Below are 15,013 nucleotides of genomic sequence, written 5' to 3' on the forward strand. Positions count from 1 at the left end.
TTGGCATGACAGGAATAAAAACAGAGTTCATTCAGTTAATATTAATAAATATTCATTCCTTTTTCGCAATGTTACCAAAACCGCGGATTCCACTTAGAGAACCACTGGTGTAAATTATTAATATGCTTAAAAAAACAAAATATTAATTATTATGGAAAAAACAATTTAATAAAATATCTCTAAGTAAATCAATAAGGGACTACTGCTTCCAGTTTTAAGTGCAAGAACAAAAGGTATTACTTTTTTTTTAAAAAGATCTTAGCGAAATGGCCTCCAAATGAAAACTAGCATTGTTCAGTATCATTTGGATTCAGCTTACAAATAATTTTTATTTCTCTCGCTATCCGACAAATAGTTTCATCAATGAATGGACCACCTATCATTTTAAATAAACTTAATCATTAAACATAAACTAAAAGTTAATGGTCATTTATTATTAGTTAGGAACGCCTTATAGAATTCAATTAATAAGGAATTATGAAAACAAAAAATAATACTGGATTGAATATTATATATATGGACGTAATCATCTACCATTTAAAACAGTGACCTTGTATCGAATTCACAAATTTGTTCATTAAAGTTATGCCAGAAATAATTTCTCAAAATAAATATGTATCTATAAATCGCTCGATTTTTTAAATGAATCATTTGTATCAGCTAAAAATTTATTATTTAAAATAAATATATAAGATAAAATAACATTTACGGTTATCAACATATTTGCCGCAATTAATAGAAATATGGATAGGAAAAATATTTTAGTAGCTAATGTGATAACACATTTTGATTTTTATAATAACCTTATTTTTAAAACCCACAGGTATTGTGAAGACCATAATCAATTCTTTTATTTGAACTAACTAGTTTAGCTTTAGTTCAGTGTATTTCAGAATATGATTTAAAAGAGGACCACTAATAGGGTTTCATTATCTCAATTCAGAATTCCTATTTTCTAAAACTTCTTGGGGAAGGAGGATTAGTATTGACTAGAACCTAACAATATGAAGATTTTACTCATAAGAGCTTACCAAACTGCGGCAAATACTCCCTCTCTAATCTCCATGGTACATTACATTAGATGTACGTACATGAAAATAATTTTTAAATACATATTTTGATATAAAACTTATTTATCTGCAGCATTTGGTACTAGACAGGTCATTGGCTTATGGAATTGATAGAACCATCCAGATTTTAGATTTAAAAAAAAAAATTTAATTGGTCCTAAAAAGAGGACAATAAGCCAAAAAAGTCTATAATTCAAACCTTCCATGCTTTTTCCTTTGAAACAGCACTACTACCTAAGAAACAGCTTAATGTGTCCTTAACCAAATCGAGGAATAAGGCACACAAAAGCATCTATTTTTTGATAATCTGAACAGTATAATGAAAATAAACAAAGTTTACAAGTTTTTATATTTATGGTCTTTGGAAGAAAATCTAATGCTAATTTCGATGTACAGAACATTTTTCTTTTATTGGCATTAACAGATAATGAAATATAAGTAGACTCCTAGAACTCGGAAACAAGGCAAGAGTACTTCAGAGATATAACATAATACCTGACAAAGGGGTGCATACTAATCCACACTCTTCACTAGGTGGTGTAAGGATAACATTTGGTTAGAATTTGAAGTGCATTTTAAATCCATGTTACTTCCATATTTTAAACAAACATTGTATTTCTTATACAATTACACATTTTCTGTATATTGTTTGTTATTTGTTCATCATTTTCAATTAATTATCCATTTAAAATCCACCTAATAATTTTCTTTTTGTAACTGATTGTAAGTTTTAATGATTTTTACATTTCAGTTTAGAAAACATGTTTTCAATGCTTAAGTTTGTTAGCTGTTTTAATTATTCATGGAATTTGGTTCATGAAAAAAATATTGAAATTATTGTTCAATTTTGAATCCCTTCCTACTTGTACAGAACCTTTTGTTGATAATATATTAGATGTAATTTTTTCTTATAATTCCAGACCTTTCGTCATTACGGTGTATAGATTTTTCTCCTTGTGACATTCCAATCGAAGTCCAACATATTTCCTATTGGGGATTACAACACCCTTTTATTATTGCTTTAATTGAATATTTAATTAGATGCTGATTTTAGCTCACTTAAAAATTATATTATTTCTTAACAGACATCTTCTAGCCATGGAATTCTTCAACCAGAAGGAATCAATTGAAGAATTTGTGGCTTTATAACCCCATTGTAAGAGTTAACCTCCCCATTGAAAAAATGATTTTCATACCTGCCTCACAGGTGAGATGTTCCCACTAATGGGTTAAATCATATGTAAAGGAATCAGGAGAAATGATAATTCATAACAATCATTAGTAAAACTGCCTAACAGGCGCCAATTTAATTATTAAAAAGAGTGTATCAATTTAAAACTTCTATAATCGGAATATTTGAATCAAGTATTATAAAAAATATATATAGGAAAATTATATACTTACAATTATTCTGAGAAAATAAATATTTTTTAGTCAGTTAATTTTTCACAAATTACTTGTTAATTTTATTTTTTATACGGAATCAAGCTGTAAACATAAAAAATAGAAAAATCATGCTGCCATAATTAGAAAACTTTACTTTCATTATTAAATATTAGACCACAAAATTATTAAACAATTTATCTTCCTTGTACCATTTAAGTCCTATCATTGTTTATCCAGGTGTAAATGTTAATGAGACATATACATATAGGGGTTAAGTACACACTATGGATATCTATCCCTGGAAATACAATACATTAACCAGAATTGATTCCAGGCCCAGTGATACTAACCTAGAATACAACTTGAAAGGTTAATTAGACTACAATAGTTAATGGTGCAACCAATTGATACTTGTAAGTTTTTGTTTAGTTAATTTCCTTTTGAAACTTTTTTTTTTTATAACAATTAATACCTATTTACCAACAGATATTTGTATTAATTACTGAATTAACTGCATACTAACCTGAACTCATATTTAGAGTGAACTTAGACAGAATTGAATATTTAAATCCAGGATGTAAACAACTTTAATCAATGTTATCCAAGTCATTTTCTGATTAGACTACCTGCCAAAGTGGCGAAGACATATAACACTGAAAAATGAGGAATTTTTAAGATAGCTTTTCAACATGAATTTATGTCTTCAATATCATTTAGATAATACTTAAAGGACTATGAAGCATACAGGATGACATTTAATGAACTTGCATTATAAGAAAAATAGAATTGGAGACAGTATATGACTAAAGAACTACTTTAAGAAGTTGGTTAAGGAAAAGGAAGGACGGGTGTGATCAGGAAAGAAAAACACTAATATTGATCCACACATTAAAAAATGAACTTATTTCAAAGTGAGCGGATGATGAAGACTTCAGTGCGTTTCTTTCCTGACCGTATGCCCCAGTAACATCTCTTTGAAAATCTTATATCATCTTTAGTATATTAACATGTAATAAATAAGCATGCATAAAATAAAATGCACTGAAAAGTGCTCGAATTTCAACAGATCACCACTGATTTGCAACTGCTTGACCTCTAAAAGCTCAAAATACAAATTACCTAAAGGTATATAAACATTTTAAAGTCGAATGAAACAAAATAGTACTTGAAAATTAAAAACCATTTTTGAATTTTAAGGACACTTGAGAAAATCAAACACCAATAAAATGGCAATAATATAAATGTAATTAATTTAATCAGAAAGAAAGATAACTTTGGGTAACTAGCAATGACTAATTAATTGCTTAAAACTCTAATTCAACAATGATACATTAATTAGTCCTAAAGAGGCCTGAATCAAACAAAATATTGGTGAGTAACACATTTTGAGACCTTCCAAAAACGACTAAGAAGTTCGTCTCTAGTTTTTCATTTACTAAATTCAGAAATAAAAATTAAATTATCAAATGTTTGGTCAAGATCAGAGGTGAAAGGTTGAAAAACACTTACAGAGAAAAACCTCAAGGTAATTCGTCAACACGAAACAATATTAGACCATCGGCATAGCCTACCTTATATAAACAGCGACGTCCGGTCGGTCAGTAGTAGCGAATCACGTTTACCGGGATTTAACCGGACTAACGGACACGCCACACGCCTTTTACAGGACCGACGACGAGATGATAGCTTCATTCCTCAATTTGTTTAGACTTGACGGATCGGTGGTGTTATACAAAAGTCGATATAATACATTTTTAAATACATTTATTTGTCATTTTACAAACATGGAATAATAATATTTCACTACTGATAGTGATATACATAAAATAAGTCAAAATTACAAAAAGAATCAATAATCGGAAATAATGCCAGGCAGGCACGTATAAAAGATTACATCTTGCCGGCTTATCAAAAAATTAAAAACAAAAATAAAACAAAATTCGATAATCTAACCTATTTTTCTCAATGACACGATTATTCAATGTCGATTGAATGCATTATATAATAAAAGTGCATTACTACACTAAAAGAGTATTAACATCTAAACATTTTAATTATTTATTAATTTATCTCCATTACAAATCTACAAGTCGCCCATTAAAAACACAATTAAAAAGAAAGAAAAAAGAAATAGAAACACTCAAGGGATTTAAGGTAGCTTAAAGGAGGAGAATATTCGATAGGTTTGAGGCGGCGGAGTGACGTCTTCAGTATGGAGCGTACCGGCGAGGAGAACCGCCACGGGGTCCCAGTCTGAACAGAACATTAGCGACATCAGTATAAAACGATTTAATTCAAACAAAAATAACGTAGAAAAAAATTACATTAACATACTAAAAAATAAACAACAAAACATTACTATAGCGAAGAGAATTTTCTGAGTTGAAATACAATTAAAAAAGTAATGAAAATTATAATTCAAAGTAAATTTTTTCACTGAAGCTACTATATACTTGTTGTTGAAACTTACTTTAAGGCAACATCGAAATTGACACTTATGCTGTTAGTTTAATTTCATTAACCAGAATATATGTCTAATAAAAATATTTAATAACAGAAATTGAAATCTAAATCTTAAAACAATATAAATAAAAATAGATATTACAATAAGCAAAAATAAATATTAACTTTATCCAAAATAAATAATAAAAATTAAAATAAATAATTAAGGAAAAATAATAAATTCACAAATTACAAAAAAAATTATTTTACAGAAATAACTTGAAAACTTACCTTCGGTCATCATATCCATCACGGTTAAAGTCATCATACATTCCACGTCTGCAACAAAAAAAAAAAAAAGAAATCGGTTAAAAAATTTAAAGAGGAACAAACATGGAATAATCTATATAAAACTATGGGAAAATAACAAAGCTATGCCACATAAATTGCAGTGCAAAAGAGTAAATAAGCAAGGCTCACAGAATGCTTTTGAAACACCAAGTGCAAGATAAGCATTTTGATACAAGGACATTATAGTTGCGTAGAGAAGGTATGGTATCCTGTCTTTAATTTTGTAATTTGCATTACATTAATTCAAAGATATTATTTAAAATACTGTTGGGTCTGATACATAAAAAAAAAATTAAATCAAATTTAGAACTAATTATTAAACCATACACATCTAAAAAATAAAAAAATGGTATAGATCAGTTTTGTATAACCCAGTTAATGAACTAAAGGGGTTTAATTAATGCACCGGAAAGATTGCATGAAGACTGATCAGGTAGGTTAGGTTTTGGACAGGAGTACATAGAGACCTATTGGTGGTATCAGGATTGAACCTTCGGATTCACTAACCTATTATTAATATAACCTAATAAACATAACCCTGCCTAATAGTAAAATTAATATTTCTAAATTCTGAACTTTTTAAAAGTAAAATCCAATTCACAAAAAATTTGCTTGAAAAATTATTAAATAATCTTTGAAATTTTATTTTAATATTATTCCCTTAACATTAATTATAATAATAAGAATTCAAAGAAAATTAAAATAATACACCAAAAAAATATTTAGTCATCATCGATAAACGTAAACGTATATCTGAGAAGAAAAAGGTAACAAAATTTTAAGTTGATTTTAATAAAAAAATGGATAAATCAAATTAATTACCCAATACAGGGCTATAATATACTTGTATCAATGTTAAAATTAATATGCTTTCAGAAAAATGAGAGGGGAGAACAGAGGTTAACCCGTGAAAATTTTTTAAATTGTCGTATATTAAAACAAAAGACATAGAATTTAAACATTTAATCTTAAATTCACAAAGCTTAAACTTTTTTTTTGATCAAAAGAAGCTTAGAGGATAGCAAAGAAATTAACTTATTTGAATTAATAGAAATACACCCCATGAATATATTAAATCTCAAAAGGAACAGGGATAAAACAATCGGCTATTTTTTTCTTTATTTAATTTGAGCCATCAGTGGAACTGAAGGGAACCTCTATACTACTATTTTCTCATTTGATATGAACAGGTCTAGATATTACAAAAAAAAAAAAGGGGCATGCAACACTGGGGAAGAGATAAGAGTGATATATTAAAATTTTAGTGAATAAAAACAATTTTTTAAAAAATTATAAATTGCCTGAAGGTCAAAAACTTAGAATAAAAAGTTAATTTCTTAATACACATAGTAATTCTGTTATTGGATGTTTCAAGGATAGCGCCCCCCTATGCAGCATATATAAATCAGTTTCTTTCAGAAGCAGTACATTTAATATGTTAAAGTTATAAATATATCAATTTCAATTTTTAAAACAAAAACAAGACTTGATATAATTTGATAAGAAAAAAACATCCATTGCATTTTTGGACCTTAAGGCAATAATTTTTTAAAAACAAGCATATTAAAAAACAAATGAAGAAAAAAATTATAGAACGTAATTCTGATAATTTCTCCCTATAAACTATTAATTAGTAATATATGAGGAGAGCATGCAATGACGTAACATATATAATTTTCAACTTCACACTATAATATCTAAAGTGATAAACGGACAGGTGTTTATAGCAATAGGATAAGAGCAACACACTTGAACATCTAAAACTAATCTATATTAGTAGAAAGCAGCATAATCTAAAGGAATCTAATCTACGTTAGTCTAAAGGGGTCTATCTCCTAAGAGAAAGAGTTACCCATATGGAGGTTTTGACAGAGGAGGCGACCTGCGAGAGAACATGTAGTCAGGTCTATCAAACCCTCTGCTGCCTAAACCCATTGGAGGCTCCCTTGGGCGAGATAGAGGTGGGGGTGGAAGGTAATCACCACCCCTTGATCTTGGAGGTGGTAGCATATCTCTACCCATCGGTGGTGGTGGTGGCAGAGGTGGTTGGAACCTCCTTTCATAGTCCCTATCATCATCGAATCCTCTAACCGGGGGCCTCTCATAGAATCGATCATAGTAACTCTCCTGTAAAGTAAAAACATATACATTATAAACTTCAAAATTATGTACTAAATAAAGTGATATAATTTCTTTTTTAAATAATCTTGAAAATTAATACCTTGGGTTTGCCACCGAAAGGTGGTTCGCCACCCATCAACCTGTCCCTCAGGAATGGAGGTGGTGGTGGTGGAGGGTAGGGATCCCTAGGACCTCCAAACCTGTCTCCTCTGAATCTGTCAGGCCCAATTCCTGGTCTGAAAAAAATAATACATACAAATATAAATCAGTAACTTCAAAAAATAAGAAATAAAATCAAAGAACACACTATATAATTGACTAATAGAACGGCGCGTCCAAATCACGTGTTTATTTGAAAACCTACCCTCCGGCTTTAGGACACTCCTTCGACCAATGCCCACCTCTCCCGCACCTTAAGAAAAACAAAATTGATCGCATTTAATAAGGTTTATCCCCTAGAAATTTAGTTAAATTCTAGAGCCGAATGCACACTGAAGCTGAACAATTAATATAACATATTAATAAATATACATATTTCCACAGTACAGTAAGAGCTTGTCCCCTTCAGTGCGAAAACGGCTAAAATAAAAGACAAGATTAAATACCTATAACATTGTTCTGGATCACCCATTCCTGGTCTTTGGCGCACTCTGCTGGTTGAAACTTGAACTTTCATTGCCTGGCCTTCTAGTTCATATCCATCGAGTTCTTTAATAACATTGTTTACATCTGCTGAGGCAATATGCTGAAAAAAATTTATAATCCAACTAACTACACAATTAACTAAAAATAATTGGTTATATGAAAAAGAGCAATAAACTCATAGTAGTTTTACAATGGAATAGATAAAAATATAACTTACAACGAATCCATAGTTCCTGACAATGTCGCATTCCACCACAGTACCATACTTGGAAAACAAAGCTCTGACTTGAGCTGCTTTGACTCCATCAGCTAAGTTCCCGACAAACATCTTCGTAGTGGGTGTGTTAGGGCCTTTACGACTTGTAGCTGCTTCCACTTTCATAGGTTGGCCATTCACCAGGTATCCATTAAGGTTCTGGATAGCATCTCGCCCAGACTCTTCATTTTCCATATGCTAAAAATGAGTAGTTTTAATAGTACAAAAAAAAAAGTATAAGATTGTCATAGGATAGAATGATTGTGATTCCAAAACGGCACCTTGACCGTGGTCGATGACACATTATTGTCAAACTATGGAGTACATATGAGGAAACTAACATCAATGTAGGTCACTTTTCAAGCCAACCAACTCTCATTTCACCCTAGATTACCCCAAATCGTGTTAGTACTACCCTAGCATCCACCATCTACGATCTTTTTGGGTTCTGGCGTCTTTAAAGATTTTTCTACTCCTTCAATGATTCATTTAATTTAAATTAAAGTAAATTGTCATTAAAATATAATTTTCCTTCTTTAAACTTATGAATTCTTAGAATTAACACATGCCTAATAATACTTTTCTTTACATGTTTTTCTATTTAAAAACAAATTCTTTTTTTGTACGTTGTTTCAGATTATTTCACTACTAAATATTTTATAGATTTGGTAGTACACATCTTTCTTTAGTCCTTATTAAGTATTTCAGAGTTAAAAACCCAAAAAACATTCATCTATCAGCTGATTGTATACTTGTGTTCAGCAGTACAAGTGACAATAGTAGCCATGGTTATAAAACAGTTATTTAAACTTTATTCTGTTAACTATTATATTGTATACATGTTATAATGCTTATTTAAATTAAGGAAACTTTGGACTAAAAAAAATTGTGTTTTTAAGTAGTTATCCAGTGAAGCCACAGACTAAGGTGTTAAAAACCATTCCTTTAAATTTATGATAAAAAAAACATGAGATTCTATAAGGAACAACTTTTTTTTACCGCACTGCTTTCTTCAATTAAATGATATTGTTCTACCTATAAAACAATACCAAACATCAAATTTCAGTTTACTGAGCACTAAGGTGCTTCAAAACTTCATGTTTTATAATTATTTAAGGGTATTGATCCCCAGTTGGTAAAGTAAATTAAATCTACTATTGAGACCACAAAGGATATAAAAATAATGATAAAACTTAAAATAAAAAATCTAGCTTATCACTTTTATATGTAATAATTATTACACAGGGCTAGAAAACATATTATTTTATATTTAAAAGAATGTCAAAATTGAAACGGTAAAATAATTGTTTTTCATTGTTGCGTTAAATTGGAAATAACTTGAAAGAATATCATCAAAAACATATCACTAAATAAGTATTTATTATATTATATACAAATACTTATCAAGTGAGAAATTGTTTCTTTAGTTGTTCTGAAAAGATATTATTAACTCCAGACAATATTACATATCCTCAATGAATGATGCATTATTAGTACAAGTGATGCAACAATAAATATGTATTGGAAGATGGTTCTGGAGCAGTTAAAATAACTCAAACAGAAAATCAATTAAGATGTAATAGAAATGATAAAAACCTTTAAGGAACTAAACGAGAATTATATCACACTTGTGGGGGCTACACAGAACATAAATATATTTACACATGCACAGAATAAAATCGTAAAACACTGTACTTACCACAAAACCGTAGTTCTTCACTACGTCACATTCAACAACCTTTCCATATTTTTCAAACAGGGGTTTGATATCTGGTGTTTTTGTGGTGTCAGAAAGATTTCCAACAAATATTTTAAAAGTGCCCACGCTGCTGACAGGCATTTTGATGCTCTAAAAAACAAATAAGTCTGTATAAATACAAAAGAACAAAATGTGTGAGAATATTTAATACAAAAAATGTATAGTTAAGTTGCCGACATGATGGAACCACAAAACACTACAACTCTCCATAATCGGTTACAACCTGCTGTTTCAAGAAATATTTAAACTGAACATCCTGTTTCTATACATTTTAATAGAAACTTAAATCTCTTAACGATTCCTCACGATCTTTCAAGCTTAACCAAACCTAACCAAGGGTATTCACTAAGAATCAAGTTCAAACTTGATATCAAACCCCAATAAATCCAACTTTTTTAATTTAACCAGAAATCGAGAAACTAATATGAATTCTAAAGTAAATGATTTTTTTTTCTAGTCAACTAAGATACTGCTACTAAGGTGAACGAGTTGTGTAAACAATCATTAGAGACCTTAATACTAACAAAATAATAAAAATTTTATCTAGAAAATTCCGAATTTAAACTTGGTATTGAAGAAATTTCATCACAATTATTATAGAAGAAAAATATGCCGTGGTTGATCCAAAATCTAATTTCTGAAGACCATGGAGTTGGCATAACAGGAGAATTCACTAATTTTAACCTAGTTGGAAAAAAGGTGAGAAACAAATCTTCATGATTTAGATATAGAATATCTTTAACTGAGAATTTTTTTTTTTTATTTATAAAAATGCATCAACTTGGGTTTTTAATAACGTCCTCAAGTGAGTTCATTCCATACTTAGTTTATTTCTGAATTTATTTTTGGTTGAAAATTATGATAATTAGTAATGCATTAAAATTAGTCAATAGAATTCATTAATTTTATTTTATTCCTAAAGCTCATAGTTGTCTACATAGCTCATTATTACTTGTAGTATTTTTTAAAAGTGGGTATATATTAATTTGTAAATAATATTTTATACATTTTATTCCTGGACTGTTTTTCCTACACATAACACCCAACTAGTTAAAATTGTGATAAGTAACTATTCAATTTTGTTTGTTAATTTATTTCACAGCTGAATTATTACACTTACTTGGTTGAATAAATAATTTGAGAAAACAATGTTATGATAAACCAGAAAAATATCACATATTAGATTGCAAGAATTGATAATCTATGTTTGACTCCATAAAAACGGCTTATCTTAATGAGAAGACAGAGATCAAATGTTATGATTTTGAAATGAATATTACAAATTTTAAACTTTTACATCTTAATAAAACTGCACTCTTCCCTTTTTCAAATAACTTGTTTCTTTTTACTATTAGAAGACAATTGTTTGTTTTATTTAAGTGTACCAATATCATTATTTTTTGTTATTAATTTTACTTTCCTCTTTTATTAAGAAGCATTATTCTTATCTATTTATTTTCTTTTAATAAGTACATTTTATATAGTTAGGGCTGTCATTTGTATGACTATACCCCCTCATAATCAACTGTTAAAAAATATATATAATATGAGTTATATCAACCATGTAAGGCCTACTAGGCCGATCTGGTATAAAAATAAAATAAATATATATAAAAAAATTAAACTGGATTAAATGAACAGGTTTTTATATTTTCAATTTATTAATTAATTCTTATCCTTGCATAATCTACACTGTTTTGACTTTTTAATTCCTTAATTTAATTATTAATTATTTTTAATTCATAGCCTAGTAATAATTGTTTTTATCAATTATCGCTCTGAATAATCTGGAAAATTAGAGGAACGTAATTTAAAAAAATAACATAATATTGTTAGTTTTTAAACCAATTTCTTGAATAGTAAATATGATAGGGACTAAAGTTAATGAACGTTTACCCTCCTAAAAAGCTTTATAACTTAAATGTGATGGTGGGTAAAACTTGAACCAATTTTGCTGTTGTCAGTTGTTGAGGGACCACAGCCATGTTGGAAACTAGTTAATTAAAGCTTTAACTTAATTTTTAATAAATATTAATCCCTCATAATTTTTTTAAATAATTTATTGGAAACATCATAAGCCTAAATTTTTCCCTCAGTTTCTCAGAAATTCTAATAGCATCAAAAATAACATTATGTGTAAACAACTAAATAAAACATCACAATTCATAACATATTAATTCAGAAGTGCTACTAAAAGATATTACAACATTAATAACCTTGAGGGGACCTAACAGCGAAGAAGAACCTTTTGACTCCATCATAGCGAAATTTAGTCAAGTTATCTTACAACCATTCAAACCTAGCCTCCAACCAAATAACTAAACCAAGTTATATAAGAAAAGAGGACTGAATACTAATTACTACAGAATTATTAGCACTAATATTAACATAAAAATTCAATAATATATATTTTAAAATGTAACATGAATATATCTAATGTTCCATAATTATCAATAGCTATCCTACAAAAAGAGGAAAATTTTAAATAAAAAAAAAATTTTTAAATAGAATCAAACAAAAAATATGCTTACTATTTAAAATGCCTTAAACCAAAGCTTCAACTTCCTATTCACACTAATAAATTAAATTAATTAAATTTTTTAATAAAAATTAAACAGTTGGCTGCTGCAAGAACATCAAAATAGGGTAATATCTGATGGGAGAAATAATGAATAAGCAATAAAAAAAGGTTAATAATCTTTAACTTAGGAAGTGAAAACATCAACAATGTCAACTATTTAGCTTCAATGCATATACAAATATCAAGTTTTCAAGGTCAAAAAAACTAACTTAATTAGAAGTGATCAAATAGAATACTTGATTTATACTGAGTAGTAGTGAATTTATAGTAATTAACATAGAGTAAAAATAAGCTATTGGAGTACAACAACCAACAAAATTTAAAGTGGGTGTTGTGACACTTATGGAAACTAAAAACCAAACATTTAGCATAAAACTACAAAGAAAAGTCATGGAAACAAAACCTAATAAGAAACCACATAAAATTAAGTATAGAACACTTAAAATTCTATGAAATGGTCTTAATCTGATTAGAAACAATCTGAGGGTAAAGGGGGTCAAAAAAAAAAAATTAACTATAAATAAATTCATCCATAAAATATTCATTAAGCAATAAACTACTTTTAAAAACATAGTGATAATAGTAACCTAAGCAATAGTAGATTATAAAATGACTCTAAAAAATGTAAAAACGTGACGCTATTACAGACGCTACTTGGCAACTCCCTAACAATAACTTTTCCGGTAAATTGAGACAAATATACAAAATACCATATACATCATACTACAGTCCGATAAAAACTTAATTTCGTAAGTAAAAAACATAACATTAAAATAAAAAAAGCATGTTAAAAACTTACTTGACGCGCAACTGGACAAGAACGATCTACAACCCGGGTCTTGGCTTGGGAAAATGGCCGAAGATTCGTCACCAAGCGCTTCTTTCAGCTTTCAAAAGCTGCTTGATAGTAAAAACTTTATTCTTATTGATTTGTTTGAAAAATATCATCTATTAATCCATATAACTAAGTTAAGCAAGTACAAATTTCCTAAAAGTTGAAAGTTAATAAAAATGAAATATTTAAACCTTATTTATAGAGATGTATGGAACTTTATATGGGACACATATAAATACATCATATACAATCGACCAGTTTTAATTTCTATGACAACCTTGACAATGAAAATACTGTTTTTGTTTATTTTCTTAATTTATTGTTTAATTTTAATACTAAAAAGATACAGAATTTTTTTTACATTGCATGACTAAGGTCATTGATCCTAAATCTCTCTACTTCAGTCTGCTTCTCTTCATAGCGTCTCTACGTCACATATCACATTATCATTCTTTTCGAGAAAGAAGTTTTTTTATTACTTATCAAAATTATATTTACAAATAAAACTCAATTAGATACGCAATTTTTGATAGAAGCAAAATATAAAAATTTCCTCTCATACTTCATTTTAATTTTTTTTTATTTTAAAATTGTATCTATAGAATTAAAAAATAAAGTTATTTTGTCTTATGTACTAAGATTTATTATAAGAATGCATTCTATCGTTCTATCAAGTAATTTTTATTTCATGTTTAGTTTTCAGTTTACTACCTTGAATTCTATTCTATAATATATTACAATTCATAGAATGAGTACAATATTTCACAAATGAAAAGTTTCTACTTTGATTTTGTGGGAATTCTTATAACATCAATGAAAGTGGTTAGAAGGAGTTGGTTGATATTCTGGATGGGTATTTTGTCTGGTGTACTAGAAAACATAAAAGTGAACAATATATCCACCTCAAGGCTCTATTTACTAATAATTTTACCTATTTTGGACTATACAACATGCCCATTTTGGCTTAAATCATGTCTAGTATAAGTACAAGTAGTATTTCATCATAATTAATAGATGTATATACATCTACTGGGCAGCTTTATCAACAAACTGGAATTTAACCCACTTATTGATCCAAGGTTGTTGTTTTTTTTGTGTCTTATAAGCTATGTTGATGATTGTTTTCATTTCTTAACAAAAACTCCAGGTGAAATCTATATCAAATTGAGATATAAAGAAACACCTCTGAGAGTGAAAATTATTGATGCAGATCATAAAACAAAATTTCATAAAAATACTGGATGGTACCTAATTCCAATTGTGAGCTCAATTATTTAAATGGTTTTTCCCCACCCTTCTCATATTTATTTATTATTAGTTAAAACTAATGATAGTTTATTACTAAAATTCGATTCTATAATTCCTTAGAAGGGTATCTCGTAGAGAGAACAATCGGTTATCTTGTAGAGAGAACAATAATTGTCTAATAAAAATAAAATAAACTGCTTCAAGAAACCAAGCAAAAGTTGTTTTGTTTTTTTTCAAATAAAGTTTATATTTAGTAAGTACCTCTATCATCTCAGAGCACAGCCAACCCACAAATTTCAGACCGAACCAATAGACACAA

The 15,013-nt window shown here is 28.6% G+C and overlaps 1 protein-coding gene across 4 annotated transcripts; it reads right to left on the bottom strand.

The window, feature by feature from the left end:
- Nucleotides 1-1,675: 1,675 nt before the first annotated feature.
- Nucleotides 1,676-13,570, bottom strand: lark (RNA-binding protein lark). 4 transcript variants are annotated; one of them, XR_010844771.1, is made up of 10 exons: nt 13,411-13,570; nt 9,971-10,120; nt 8,233-8,469; nt 7,976-8,115; nt 7,735-7,782; nt 7,471-7,606; nt 7,102-7,376; nt 5,190-5,237; nt 2,980-3,109; nt 1,676-2,558 (listed from the first exon to the last, which is right to left on the bottom strand). XR_010844771.1 is itself a non-coding variant. In XM_014423606.3 (9 exons), exons 2-9 carry the CDS (start codon nt 10,109-10,111, stop codon nt 3,079-3,081), a joined length of 1,056 nt encoding a protein of 351 aa, XP_014279092.1. In that variant the 5' UTR covers nt 10,112-10,120; nt 13,411-13,570; the 3' UTR covers nt 1,676-3,078. The 4 variants fall into 4 exon arrangements, 3 of the variants coding, with proteins under 3 accessions (XP_014279092.1, XP_014279091.1, XP_014279096.1); XM_014423606.3 differs by having other exon boundaries at nt 1,676-3,109; XM_014423605.3 differs by lacking the exons at nt 1,676-2,558; nt 2,980-3,109 and adding an exon at nt 4,204-4,709.
- Nucleotides 13,571-15,013: the final 1,443 nt, after the last annotated feature.

The sequence above is a fragment of the Halyomorpha halys genome, unplaced genomic scaffold (genome assembly GCF_000696795.3).
Source record: "Halyomorpha halys isolate HHAL.00 unplaced genomic scaffold, Hhal_1.1 Scaffold433.1, whole genome shotgun sequence".
NCBI classification, from domain to species: Eukaryota; Metazoa; Arthropoda; class Insecta; order Hemiptera; family Pentatomidae; genus Halyomorpha; species Halyomorpha halys.